This window comes from Dendrobates tinctorius, unplaced genomic scaffold (assembly GCF_039654945.1).
Source record: "Dendrobates tinctorius isolate UK_male_01 unplaced genomic scaffold, ASM3965494v1 ptg000020l, whole genome shotgun sequence".
Lineage (NCBI taxonomy): Eukaryota > Metazoa > Chordata > Amphibia > Anura > Dendrobatidae > Dendrobates > Dendrobates tinctorius.
The window spans coordinates 9,193,531-9,207,694 of NW_027361688.1; the positions used below are offsets into that span (position 1 = coordinate 9,193,531).

General features: G+C 48.0%; 1 protein-coding gene across 2 annotated transcripts in view; it reads left to right on the plus strand.

The window, feature by feature from the left end:
- The first annotated feature begins 3,471 nt into the window (after nt 1–3,471).
- Nucleotides 3,472–14,164, plus strand: part of KDM7A (lysine demethylase 7A) — a 69,014-nt gene continuing 58,321 nt past the window's right edge. The window contains exon 1 of one of the 2 annotated variants that reach the window (XM_073567624.1): nt 3,472–3,738. In XM_073567624.1, the coding sequence (XP_073423725.1) occupies nt 3,638–3,738 (101 nt within the window). In that variant the 5' untranslated portion in view covers nt 3,472–3,637. The remainder of the gene's footprint in view (nt 3,739–14,164) is intronic. The other variant, XM_073567625.1, reaches the window with a different exon arrangement.

Here is a 14,164-nt window from a genome sequence, read left to right on the forward strand (position 1 = left end):
CGTATTATGGGGGCTCTATAGTTTTCCTTATTATGGGGGCTCTATAGTTTCCTTATTATGGGGGCTCTGTAGTTTTCCCTATTATGGGGGCTCTATAGTTTCCTTATTATGGTGGCTCTATAGTTTCCTTATTATGGGGGCTGTATACTTTTCCCTATTATGGGGGGCTCTGTAGTTTCCGTATTATGGGGGCTCTATAGTTTTCCTTATTATGGGGGCTCTATAGTTTCCTTATTATGGGGGCTCTGTAGTTTTCCCTATTATGGGGGCTCTATAGTTTCCTTATTATGGGGGCTCTATAGTTTTCCTTATTATGGGGGCTCTATAGTTTTCCTTATTATGGGGGCTCTATGGTTTTCCTTATTATGGGGGCTCTATAGTTTCCTTATTATGGGGGCTCTATAGTTTCCTTATTATGGGGGCTCTATGGTTTTCCTTATTATGGGGGCTCTATAGTTTCCTTATTATGGGGGCTCTATAGTTTCCTTATTATGGGGGCTCTATGGTTTTCCTTATTATGGGGGCTCTATAGTTTCCTTATTATGGGGGGCTCTGTAGTTTCCTTATTATGGGGGCTCTATAGTTTCCTTATTATGGGGGGCTCTATAGTTTCTTTATTATGGGGGCTCTGTAGTTTCCTTATTATGGGGGCTCTGTAGTTTCCTTATTATGGGGGCTCTGTAGTTTCCTTATTATGGGGGCTCTGTAGGTTCCTTATTATGGGGGGCTCTATAGTTTCCTTATTATGGGGGCTCTGTAGTTTCCTTATTATGGGGGCTCTGTAGTTTCCTTATTATGGGGGGCTCTATAGTTTCCTTATTATGGGGGCTCTGTAGTTTCCTTATTATGGGGGCTCTGTAGTTTCCTTATTATGGGGGCTCTATGGTTTCCCTTATTATGGGGGCTCTATGGTTTTCCTTATTATGGGGGCTCTATAGTTTTCTTATTATGGGGGGCTCTGTAGTTTCCTTATTATGGGGGCTCTGTAGTTTCCTTATTATGGGGGCTCTATAGTTTTCCTTATTATGGGGGCTCTATAGTTTTCCTTATTATGGGGGCTCTATAGTTTTCCTTATTATGGGGGGCTCTATAGTTCCCTTATTATGGGGGCTCTGTAGTTTTCCTTATTATGGGGGCTCTGTAGTTTCCTTATTATGGGGGCTCTATAGTTTTACTTATTATGGGGGGCTCTATAGTTTTCCTTATTATGGTGGCTCTATAGTTTCCTTATTATGGGGGCTGTATACTTTTCCCTATTATGGGGGCTCTGTAGTTTCCTTATTATGGGGGGCTCTGTAGTTTCCTTATTATGGGGGCTCTGTAGTTTCCTTATTATGGGGGCTCTATAGTTTTCCTTATTATGGGGGCTCTATAGTTTCCTTATTATGGGGGCTCTATAGTTTTCCTTATTATGGGGGCTCTATAGTTTCCTTATTATGGGGGCTCTATAGTTTCCTTATTATGGGGGCTCTGTAGTTTTCCCTATTATGGGGGCTCTATAGTTTCCTTATTATGGGGGCTCTATAGTTTTCCTTATTATGGGGGCTCTATAGTTTTCCTTATTATGGGGGCTCTATAGTTTCCTTATTATGGGGGCTCTATAGTTCCCTTATTATGGGGGCTCTGTAGTTTTCCTTATTATGGGGGCTCTGTAGTTTCTTTATTATGGGGGCTCTATAGTTTTCCTTATTATGGGGGGCTCTATAGTTTTCCTTATTATGAGGGGCTCTATAGTTTCCTTATTATGGGGGGCTCTATAGTTTTCCTTATTATGGTGGCTCTATAGTTTCCTTATTATGGGGGCTGTATACTTTTCCCTATTATGGGGGGCTCTGTAGTTTCCGTATTATGGGGGCTCTATAGTTTTCCTTATTATGGGGGCTCTATAGTTTCCTTATTATGGGGGCTCTGTAGTTTTCCCTATTATGGGGGCTCTATAGTTTCCTTATTATGGTGGCTCTATAGTTTCCTTATTATGGGGGCTGTATACTTTTCCCTATTATGGGGGGCTCTGTAGTTTCCGTATTATGGGGGCTCTATAGTTTTCCTTATTATGGGGGCTCTATAGTTTCCTTATTATGGGGGCTGTATACTTTTCCCTATTATGGGGGCTCTATAGTTTCCTTATTATGGGGGCTCTGTAGTTTTCCCTATTATGGGGGCTCTGTAGTTTCCGTATTATGGGGGCTCTATAGTTTTCCTTATTATGGGGGCTCTATAGTTTCCTTATTATGGGGGCTCTGTAGTTTTCCCTATTATGGGGGCTCTATAGTTTCCTTATTATGGGGGCTCTATAGTTTTCCTTATTATGGGGGCTCTATAGTTTTCCTTATTATGGGGGCTCTGTAGTTTCCTTATTATGGGGGCTCTGTAGTTTTCCCTATTATGGGGGGATCTGTAGTTTCCTTATTATGGGGGCTCTGTAGTTTTCCCTATTATGGGGGGCTCTATAGTTTCCTTATTATGGGGGCTCTGTAGTTTCCTTATTATGGGGGCTCTGTAGTTTCCTTATTATGGGGACTCTATAGTTTTCCTTATTATGGGGGCTCTGTAGTTTCCTTATTATGGGGGCTCTATAGTTTCCTTATTATGGGGGGATCTGTAGTTTCCTTATTATGGGGGCTCTGTAGTTTTCCCTATTATGGGGGGCTCTATAGTTTCCTTATTATGGGGGCTCTGTAGTTTCCTTATTATGGGGGCTCTATAGTTTTCCTTATTATGGGGGCTCTGTAGTTTCCCTATTATGGGGGCTCTATAGTTTCCTTATTATGGGGGCTCTATAGTTTTCCTTATTATGGGGGCTCTATAGTTTTCCTTATTATGGGGGCTCTGTAGTTTCCTTATTATGGGGGCTCTATGGTTTTCCCTATTATGGGGGGATCTGTAGTTTCCTTATTATGGGGGCTCTGTAGTTTTCCCTATTATGGGGGGCTCTATAGTTTCCTTATTATGGGGGCTCTGTAGTTTCCTTATTATGGGGGCTCTGTAGTTTTCCCTATTATGGGGGGCTCTATAGTTTCCTTATTATGGGGGCTCTGTAGTTTCCTTATTATGGGGGGGCTCTGTAGTTTTCCCTATTATGGGGGGCTCTATAGTTTTCCTTATTATGGGGGCTCTATAGTTTCCTTATTATGGGGGCTGTATACTTTTCCCTATTATGGGGGGCTCTGTAGTTTTCCCTATTATGGGGGGCTCTGTAGTTTTCCTTATTATGGGGGCACTGTAGTTTTCCCCTTTTATGTCTTTACTATTGTGAGGTAGTTACAGAGCACTATTATTACTTCTTTGCCCCCCCCCCCCCCCCTCATCAGAGAGGACAGGGTCACTTCACTCCATCTTCATTCATAATTTCTGTGGTATCCCTTTAAATGAAGATGTCATTCCACTCGGCAATTTCCGGAATGTTTCGTCACCGTTCGCCCATGATTCCTTCTCGGTCATTGCTTTGAGGCTGGCGAATGACCACGCCCCCCAGTGTACGACTTCCTCGTCCAATGAGAATGCTGGAACTAGGGCAGAGTGTGTGTATGTGCGGAGAGGAGAGGGGAGGGGGGAGGCTGGTGGCACATGCGCAGTGGCGTCCTCCCCCGCTCCGTGGTGTGTGTGTGATGTCTGGGCTGGAGAGTGGATTTTAAAGATGGCCGGAGCGGCTCCCGTCTACTGTGTCTGCCGGCAGCCGTACGATGTGAGCCGGTTCATGATCGAGTGCGACATCTGCAAGGACTGGTTCCACAGCAGGTGAGGGGGCTCTGGGCCGGCGCTGGGGGGCTGCTGGGGCTTTGTGGCTGCGGGGGGACGGCTGGGGCAGGGAGGGGAATAACAATAAGGTGGTCTCCGAGGTGATGAAGTCAGGGCCCAGGCGGGCACCCCACCAAGCGTGGGCCCCAACTTCACCAGGGAGTGCTCGATCTGGGGGCACCATGACCCTAACAGCGTGTCACCCCCCAAAAGTAACAACGTGATACCCAAAGTGCCCCCCAAAACAGTGCGAGCCCCCAAAAGTGTCGTCACGCCTACGGTCACAATGGTGCCCCCCAAAAGTAGTAACGTACCTGGTATATTGGTGCCCCCCAAAAAGTAGAGATGTTCGCAGGTTACCCCCCTCACAAGTTGTGGCAGTCGGCGTTCTTAAGCATGACTGCCTAGGCTATAGCAGACCTCTAAGAAAAAACGCTAACAGGAAAATTATTCACACCACAGTTTCAAAAAGTAGCCATGCCTGTGTTATAGCGGATCCCCCCCCCCAAAAAAAAAAGTAAGGGCATCGCTAGGTTGTTGTTAGACTTGCAGGGGTTATAGCAGCTTCCAAAGACTAGTGACTTATGTTATAGCAGCTTCCATTGACTGGCGACATGCCTACGTTATAGCAGCCTCCGTTGACTAGCAACATGCCTACGTTATAGCAGCCTCCATTGACTAGCAACATGCCTACGTTATAGCAGCTTCCGTTGACTAGTGTCATGCCTACGTTATAGCAGCTTCTGTTGACTAGTGTCATGCCTACGTTATAGCAGCCTCCATTGACTAGTGTCATGCCTACGTTATAGCAGCTTCCGTTGACTAGTGTCATGCCTACGTTATAGCAGCTTCCGTTGACTAGTGTCATGCCTACGTTATAGCAGCTTCCGTTGACTAGTGTCATGCCTACGTTATAGCAGCTTCCGTTGACTAGTGTCATGCCTACGTTATAGCAGCTTCCGTTGACTAGTGTCATGCCTACGTTATAGCAGCTTCCGTTGACTAGTGTCATGCCTACGTTATAGCAGCTTCCGTTGACTAGTGTCATGCCTACGTTATAGCAGCTTCCGTTGACTAGTGTCATGCCTACGTTATAGCAGCTTCCGTTGACTAGTGTCATGCCTACGTTATAGCAGCTTCCGTTGACTAGTGTCATGCCTACGTTATAGCAGCTTCCGTTGACTAGTGTCATGCCTACGTTTTATAGCAGCTTCCGTTGACTAGTGTCATGCCTACGTTATAGCAGCTTCCATTGACTAGTGTCATGCCTACGTTATAGCAGCTTCCGTTGACTAGTGTCATGCCTACGTTATAGCAGCTTCCGTTGACTAGTGTCATGCCTACGTTATAGCAGCTTCCGTTGACTAGTGTCATGCCTACGTTATAGCAGCTTTTGTAGACTAGCGACGTGCCTCCATTATAGCAGCTTCCGTTGACTAGCGACGTGCCTATGTTATAGCAGCTTCCGTTGACTAGCGACGTGCCTACGTTATAGCAGCTTCTGTAGACTAGCGACGTGCCTACGTTATAGCAGCTTCTGTAGACTAGCGACGTGCCTACGTTATAGCAGCTTCTGTAGACTAGCGACGTGCCTACGTTATAGCAGCTTCTGTAGACTAGCGACATGCCTACGTTATAGCAGCTTCTGTAGACTAGCGACATGCCTACGTTATAGCAGCTTCTGTAGACTAGCGACATGCCTACGTTATAGCAGCTTCTGTAGACTAGCGACATGCCTACGTTATAGCAGCTTCCGTAGACTAGCGACATGCCTACGTTATAGCAGCTTCCGTTGACTAGCGACATGCCTCCGTTATAGCAGCTTCCGTTGACTAGCGATGTGCCTCCGTTATAGCAGCTTCCGTTGACTAGCGACATGCCTACGTTATAGCAGCTTCTGTAGACTAGCGACATGCCTACGTTATAGCAGCTTCCGTTGATTAGTGATATGCCTATGTTATAGCAGCCCCCTCCCCCACGGGATTAAAATAAAAATAAGTTACTTTATAAAGTGTGGTTATGCCTATGTAATAGCAGCTTCATGCATGAGTTATACCAACCACCGAGTGATAGACACTACAAGTTGCTTTGCAAAGTATGTCCATGCCTGTATTATAGCAGCCACCCCCTTTTCTCCCCTGAAAGTAACAACTTCTGTATGTTATTGATCATGCATAAGTCATACCAGCCACTAAGTCTGGTGACGTGCCTATGTTATAGCAGCTGCCCCTATCCCCCAAATAACAACTTTTGCTTATCATCCTCCCACCAAGTTGTAATATACGCTGCCCCCAAAGCTCTCCTGCTAAAGTAGGGCCATGCTTAGGTTCTAGCAGCCGAGTTTATGGGTTACGCATGGGCTATAGCAGCCCCCCAGGACTGGTGAGGTGCCTGTGTTACACCAGCTCTCCAACATACATTTCTCAGCTTATACCGGCCCCTCTATGCCTATGTAATAGCAGACTACTCCAGTTGTAGTTATACATAGATTATACCAGCCCCTCCATGATATATAAAGTAGTTATGAAATGTTTGTGTACCTAGAAAATAAGTGCCCCCCTCCTCTCAAAGTGGTGACTTTATAGCCCAGCTGGTATAACCTAGGCATACAGATGTCTATAGGGGGGGAATGTAGGGTTAGTGCTTCCGAGTCTGTCATTTAATGACCTGACTAGAAGTTGTGTGTGTGGAGTGCAGAGAGCTGGCGGCGGCGTGGGTTCCAGTGTGACTGCTGCCGCTATAACATGTGCTTTGTGACCTTTTCTGTAGTGTGTTGTGATGATGCTGTGTGATATCGGGCGGCAGATCGTTACCCTCCCACAGACAATGGCTCATAATCGCCCACGTTACAAGTGCCCTTATTATCCGCCGGGGCCTATTGTTTGCCTGCTATGTAATAACCGGCGGTGGTGGAATCATGCGGGCACGGAAACGACAGCTGGGAACTTTACGGACCGGGATCCGTGATCGTTTGGAGCGCGGATCAGCCATGTGGTCAGGTCCCATGTGAGATCTATGGGGGGGGGGGGTTATTTATATATATATATATATATGGTTTTGTGGTCATTTGAACAAAGGAAGTAGTTCCTGCCCCCCGCCCGGTGTCCCCATACAGTCCGCCATACAGGTTTTTCCCAGGTTATGGCTTTTTTTTCTTTATTGTGTGGCTTGTTTTGCTCTGCTCTGGTTTCAGCTTTGTTTTCAGGCATCAGGCCAGGGGTATTTGCTCAGACGCCGGGGGAGGAGGGAGGTTGTGATTGTAAGGGGAGCCGCCGCTGATTGACAGCATGGCTGCGAGGACATTTAAATCCTCCCCATTTAAACAAAACAAGAGTGCACTCTGCTGCCCCCGGTGGCCGCATTGATGAATCGCAGCCCGGTGTGACAATGCTTGCATTCGTGATGTTTTGGCTGCAGTCTGTGTCCTATTGTGCTTTTAGTGTGAGTTTTGTTTTCTGAGTGTGAGAAGAACGTGACGTTTTGTAATAAAGAGACCGGATTTATCCTCCTCTTTGTATTTTTATAGCTACTTCAGGGGAAAAAATAAACTGGTCGATGTATGAAACCCCCATGTTGGTGGGACTTCATAGTAGCCCAGTCTGGTGAAATGGTTGTCCTGCTAACAATATTTGTCTTCTATCATCTGGGTAGATGATGACTCATCGCCTGTGTGAAGGGAGCGCTCGTGAGCATGTGCGGCCACCGTTTCTGTAGACAGTGACCAGAGCATTGGTCGCACATGCTCACTACCGCTCCATTTACATGGGGAATTATGGGGCCCGGCATGTGTTCTGCGGAAGCTCGCAGGGAGCAGAGTTCCTACATGGGGTCTTGGCAAGTGTTTGATGTTTCTCCTAGAGCCTTGGCAAAAGAGTGGGGATGGGAGTCTTGTGAAGGAGCCAGTGCATCTTTCTTGGGGTTTCGTCAAATAGTCGGGTGGTTATCCTAAGTTAATTCTTGTCACGAGGCCGGTGTGCCTCCTGGCGGCGGGCTGCGTGGTCACGAGGCCGGTGTGCCTCCTGGCGGCGGGCTGCGTGGTCACGAGGCCGGTGTGCCTCCTGGCGGCGGGCTGCGTGGTCACGAGGCCGGTGTGCCTCCTGGCGGCGGGCTGCGTGGTCACGAGGCCGGTGTGCCTCCTGGCGGCGGGCTGCGTGGTCACGAGGGCGGCGGGCTGCGTGGTCACGAGGGTGGCGGGCTGCGTGGTCACGAGGGCGGTGTGCCTCCTGGCGGCGGGCTGCGTGGTCCCGAGGGCGGCAGGCTGCGTGGTCACGAGGGCGGCACGCCTCCTGGTAGGGGGCTGCCCGGCCACGAGGCCGGTGCGTTCCTACCTGGCAGCCCAGACAATGGCTAGTTGCTTCTCGCTTGGGGGCGTCCTTCGTCAGGAGGCTAGCACGTCTTCCCAGGGAAGAGGGGGCCTTAAAGTTAGCTGCGTGCCCCACTTCTGTCCTGCTTGTAGTATCGGTCCTGGCTACGTCATCGGTCTTCTCCGCTACTTCCGCTCTCATCTGCCGTCTCTGCTTCCCGTTCTGTGGACGTTGTAATGTATTCGCCTATGATTGAGGCCGTCGGCGCACTGAACGCCGCGCGCTCCAGGGCTTTGACAGCAGAACCGCTCTGGTGTGACAGGAAGTTTCTCAGCCTTTCAGATGTGATATTGACGCCACTCGTCGGCACCGGCTGAGGCCGCGCCGCTGATTTAGGAATGAAAAGTAGATTTTGATGATCATGCTTTATGGTGCGTACGGGCAGTGCCAGGGACAGTGATGATGGATGTCTGCACTAGATTGGATTTCCTCCTGCCCGTAATATCTCAATTTCAGTGTCTCATAATGTGGTTTATTCGCCGTATATTTTTTTTTCCTCATAGCAGAAATAGTTATCTGGGACATTTAAGACCGATGGTCTCGGCTGTCATGAAATAAGGACCCACTCATGATCAGTTGATCACTACAGATCCAGTAGCTTAATCCCCCCCCCGCGATCAGCTGGGAGACTACAGGAAACTGCCCGAGTCCCCTGCCGGTCTCTTCACTTCCACTTTTGACTGGGGCTTCACATAAACAGTGCAACCAATCAGTGCCAGCATCTGCAGCAGCGATGCGCTGTCTGAGCTGGAAAAAACTGTCCCCTAGTCCTCTTCTGGCTCAGACGGAACATTACTCCTGTAGCCGGCTGGTGGCTTCTTGATTGGCTCCAGAGATTTTGTGACGTTCCCTGCCAGAAGAGAATGTAAAGAGTAGCGGCCCGCGGAGACTGGTGCGGGGCGTGTGGAGCGGCCCGCGGAGACTGGCGTTGGTGTGTGGAGCGGCCCGCGGAGACTGGTGCGGGACACGGAGACTGGCGCGGGGCGCGTGGAGCGGGACACGGAGACTGGCGCGGGGCGCGTGGAGCGGCCCGCGGAGACTGGCGCGGGGCGCGTGGAGCGGCCCGCGGAGACTGGCGCGGGGCGCGTGGAGCGGCCCGCGGGGCGCGTGGAGCGGCCCGCGGGGCGCGTGGAGCGGCCCGCGGAGACTGGCGCGGGGCGCGTGGAGCGGCCCGCGGAGACTGGCGCGGGGCGCGTGGAGCGGCCCGCGGAGACTGGCGCGGGGCGCGGCCCGCGGAGACTGGCGCGGGACACGGAGACTGGCGCGTGGAGCGGCCCGCGGAGACTGGCGCGGGACACGGAGACTGGCGCGGGGCGTGTGGAGCGGCCCGAGGAGACTGGCGCGTGGAGCGGCCCGAGGAGACTATCAAGAAATGTGAGGATCAGCATGAGAAGAACACTGGCTGGGGATGTGAGCAGTGGCACGAGGAGACTGGTAAGGCACGTGTGGAGCGATACTAAGAGGAGACTTGTAAGGCACATGGGAAGCGGGGCGAGAAAGAAATTGGTTGATTGCTTATCCTAAGGGGACTCTTGCCATGAGGATGTCTCCTGGCAGCAACCTGTCTGCTCGAGAAATGTGGGGCTATCAGAACGTGAGGAGCGACGCAAGGCCGAGACGTGGGCCACTAACACATTTTTTTTTTTTTTTTTGTAAAATTTGCATCCCAGCTCCTCCTTATTTAAGTCGTTCCTGGGATTGCTTGTCAGGAGACCAGCCATGTCTCTCCTCTTCCTTACTGTTTAGTGTCTGTAAGACAGCTGGCTGCAGCAGGAGCCTCCCCCCTTTTTTCCCCCGAATGCAAAAGATTTTAGATATTGTTGTAGCCAAGAAATGGGAAACAGACTTGACAGAAGAGACGCATCTACTATATTGTGATACGCCGCCCTCCTCCCTCCGTGTGTGCCTGTTTTTGAGCCTGACTACTAGCCCCGGGTATCCGTGAAGGTATTGTAATCGTCGTTTTGTGTGTTGAAAAGATAAAGGATTTCCTTTGATGTTGCAGAAGGGGATAATCCATCATCAATGCATCCGTAGAATTACAGAAGCTTTCTATTGTCTGCACAGCCGCTGCTTTCGGTGCGGATCGTCCTTTTGGCTGCGATAAGTTTCAGCCATTTAAAACGTTGCAATAAAGCCTCTTTTAACAATTACATTAATAAGGGTCCTCTGCCTAAAATATGACTTTTAGATCTGTTGCTAATATTACACTGAACTTAGTATGGGGGTCCTGGGTTCTGTAACGTGACGTACAGGGGTTGGACCAAATAATGGAAACACCTAACGTTTTGGCATCCTAATCTTCGAACATGTTATGAACATGCAAACCGTGGCATATGGTAATGTTTTGTAGTTGATTATTTGTGTTATGTGATATGTGTATGTAAATTAACTGTTTGTTTTGCAGAATTGTAAGAACATTGATGAGAACCTGATACCAATGGCAGACCTCTCGGATTTTCAAAGAGGCCAAATTATTGGTGCTCGTATGGCAGGCGCTAGTGTAACAGAAAGTGCCCGAATGCTTGGCGTGTCAAGAGGTACTGTCTCCAAAGTAATGACTGCGTTTGAAAGAGAAGGAAAAACGTCCGCAGCAAAGCACAGGTCCGGCCGAAAGTCGAAGTTGACCGAGAGAGAGCGTCGGACTCTAAAGCGAATTGTGAGAGAGGATTGTAAGACCACGGCTCCGAAAATCACTGCTGCGCTCAATGAACACCTACAGAACCCAGTTTCCACGAAAACTGTTCGTCGGGAGCTGCACAAATCTGGATTCCACGGAAGAGCTGCAATTCGAAAACCGCTGCTCTCAATGACAAATGTTTCCAAGCGTTGAGTGGTGGAGAAACCTCCAGAATTGGTTCCTCGAGCAGTGGAAACATGTGATATTCTCAGACGAATCGTCGTTTACCCTATTTCCGACCTCCGGCCGAGTGTACGTTTGGAGACAGCCGAAAGAAGCATTCCATCCAGACTGCCTTCTCCCAACCGTAAATCATGGTGGAGGTTCTGTGATGATCTGGGGTGCTATTTCGTGGAGATCCGCCGGGCCAATGATATCCCTTCATGGAAGAAGTAACAGCCGCGATTATTTAGGCATTTTGGGCGACCAAGTGCATCCTATGGTTCAAGCACTGTTCCTGGAGGGGAACGCCATCTTTCAGGATGATAATGCACCAATTCATACAGCTAGAATCGTTCAAGCATGGCACGAGGAACATTGTAATGAAGTTGAGCATCTCATCTGGCCCCCACAGTCCCCAGATCTCAACATTTTTGAGCATTTATGGCCGATTTTAGAGATTCAAGTTAGACGTCGATTTCTGCCGCCATCGTCGCTCAAAGAACTGGAGGGTGTTTTACCTGAAGAATGGGCTACAATTCCTTTGGAAACAATTCACACCTTGTATGAATCCATACGTCGGAGAATTGAGGCTGTAATCGCCGCAAAAGGTGGACCTACACCGTATTAACCCCTTCCTGACATCCGACGTACTATCCCGTCCATGGGACCCGGGCCCCTATGCCCATGGACGGGATAGTATGTCTACCGCGATCAGCGGCGCCCACATGGTGAGCGCCGCTGATCGCAGCCGGGTATCAGCTGATTATCACAGCTGACACCCAGCACAATGTGTCAGGGGCGGTCACGGACCGCTCCCCGACACGTTAACCCCTTGCACACCGTGATCAAACATGATCGCGGTGTACCGAGGGTTAAAGGGAAGCATCGGCAGGGAGGGGGCTCCCTCCGTGCTTCCCTGAGCCCCCCACGGTAGCGCAATGTGCAGCGCTGCTGCAGGGGGCTCCTTTCCTGCAGGCCCCCGAATCCAAGATGGCGACGGGGGCCTTCGGGGGCCTGCAGGAAGCTGGCTTCCTCAGTGCCTGCAAAGCGCAGGCATGAGGAAGCCTTCTGCACTGCCTGTGACAGATCAGTGATCTGTCACAGGACAGTGATGTCCCACCTGGGACTATTTAATAAAGGTAAAAAAAAATTTAAAGTGTTAAAATAAATTAAAAAAAATCGCCAAATAAATTAGAAAAAAAAAATATATTCCCCCAAATAAATCCATTTTTTGGAAATAAAAAAAAACAAAAGTACACATATTAGGTATCGCCGCGTCCGTAACGACCTGCCCTATAAAACTGTCCCATTAGTTAACCCCTTTAGCAAACCCCTTAAAAAATAAAAAACGAAGCAAAAAATGATTTATCATACCGCCAAACAAAAAGTGTAATAACGCGCGATCAAAAAGACGCATATAAATATCCATGGTACCGCTGAAAACGTCATCTTGTCCCGCAAAAAATGAGCCGCCACACAGCATCATCAGCGAAAAAATAAAAAAGTTATAGCTCGCAGAATAAAGCGATGCAAAAATACTGACCTGAAGAATAAAACCGCTTTATCAATTTTACCGCACGCGGAACGGTGTAAACGCACCCCCCAAAAGAAATTCATGAAACGCTGGTTTTTGTTCATTCTGCGTCCCAAAAATCGGAATAAAAAGCGATCAAAAGATGTCACGTGCCCGAAAATGGTACCGATATAAACGTCAACTCGTCCCGCAAAAAATAAGACCTCACATGACTCGGTGGGTCAAAATACGGAAAAATTATAGCTCTCAGTATGTGGTGATGCAAAAACTATTTTTACAATAAAAAGCGTCTTTTAGCGTGTGACAGCTGCCAAACATAAAAACCGCCATAAACAGTAAATCAAACCCCCCGTTATCACCCTTAGTTAGGGGAAAAATAATAAAATAAAAAAAATGTATTTATTTCCATTTTTCCGTTAGGGTTAGGGCTGAGATTAGGGTTAGGGGTGTGTTTGGGTTCGGGTTGGAGTTAGAATTGGGGGTTTCCACTGTTTGGGCACATCAGGGGCTCTCCAAATGCAACACGGCGTCTGATCTCAATTCCAGCCAATTCTGAGTTGAAAAAGTCAAATGGTGCTCCTTCCCTTCCAAGCTCTGCCTTGCGCCCAAACAGTGTTTTTCCCCCACATATGGGGTATCAGCCTACTCAGGACAAATTGCAAAACAATTTTTGGGGTCCAATTTCTCTTGTTACCCTTAGGAAAATAAAAAATTGGCAAAAATATCATTTTTGTGGAAAAAATATGATTTTTTAATTGTACCGCTGTACGTTATAAACTTCTGTAAAGCCCTTGTGGGTTCAAAGTTCTCACAACATATCTAGATAAGTTCCTTGGGGGGGTCTAGTTTCCAAAATGGGGTCACTTGTAGGGGGTTTCCACTGTTTAGGTACATCAGGGGCTCTCCAAACGCGACATGGCGTCCGATCTGAATTCCAGCCAATTTTGCATTGAAAAAGTCAAACGGCGCTCCTCCATTCTGAGCTCTGCCATGCGCCGAAACAGTCGTTCCCCCCCACATATCAGGTATCAGCGTACTCAGGACAAATTGCACAATAACTTTTGCAGTCCAATTTCTCCTGTTACCCTTGGTAAAATAAAAAAAAATTGAACCTGAAGTATTTTTTTTGTGAAAAAAAAGTTAGATGTTCATTTTTTTTTTAAATATTCAAAAAAATTCCTGTGACGCACCTAAAGGGTTAATAAACTTCTTAAATGTGGTTTTGAGCACCTTAAGGGGTGCAGCTTTTAGAATGGTGTCACTTCTGGGTATTTTCTATCATATAGGCCCCTCAAAGTGGCTTCAAATGTGATGTGGTCCTAAAAATAAAATGGTGTTGTAAAAATGAGAAATCGCTGGTCAACTTTTAACCCTTATAACTTCCTAACAAAAAAAAATTTTGGTTCCAAAATTGTGCTGATATAAAGTAAACATGTGGGAAATGTTAGTTATCAAGTTTTTTGTGGCCGTATCTCTGTGATTTAAGGGCATAAAAATTCAAAGTTGGAAAATTGCGAAGTTTTCGCCAAATTTCCGTTTTTCTCACAAATAAACGCAAGTTATTTGAATGAAATTTTACCAGTAACATGAAGTACAATATGTCACGAGAAAACAATGTCAGAATCACCGGGATCCATGGAAGCGTTCCAGAGTTATGACCTCATAAAGGTACAGTGGTCAGAATTG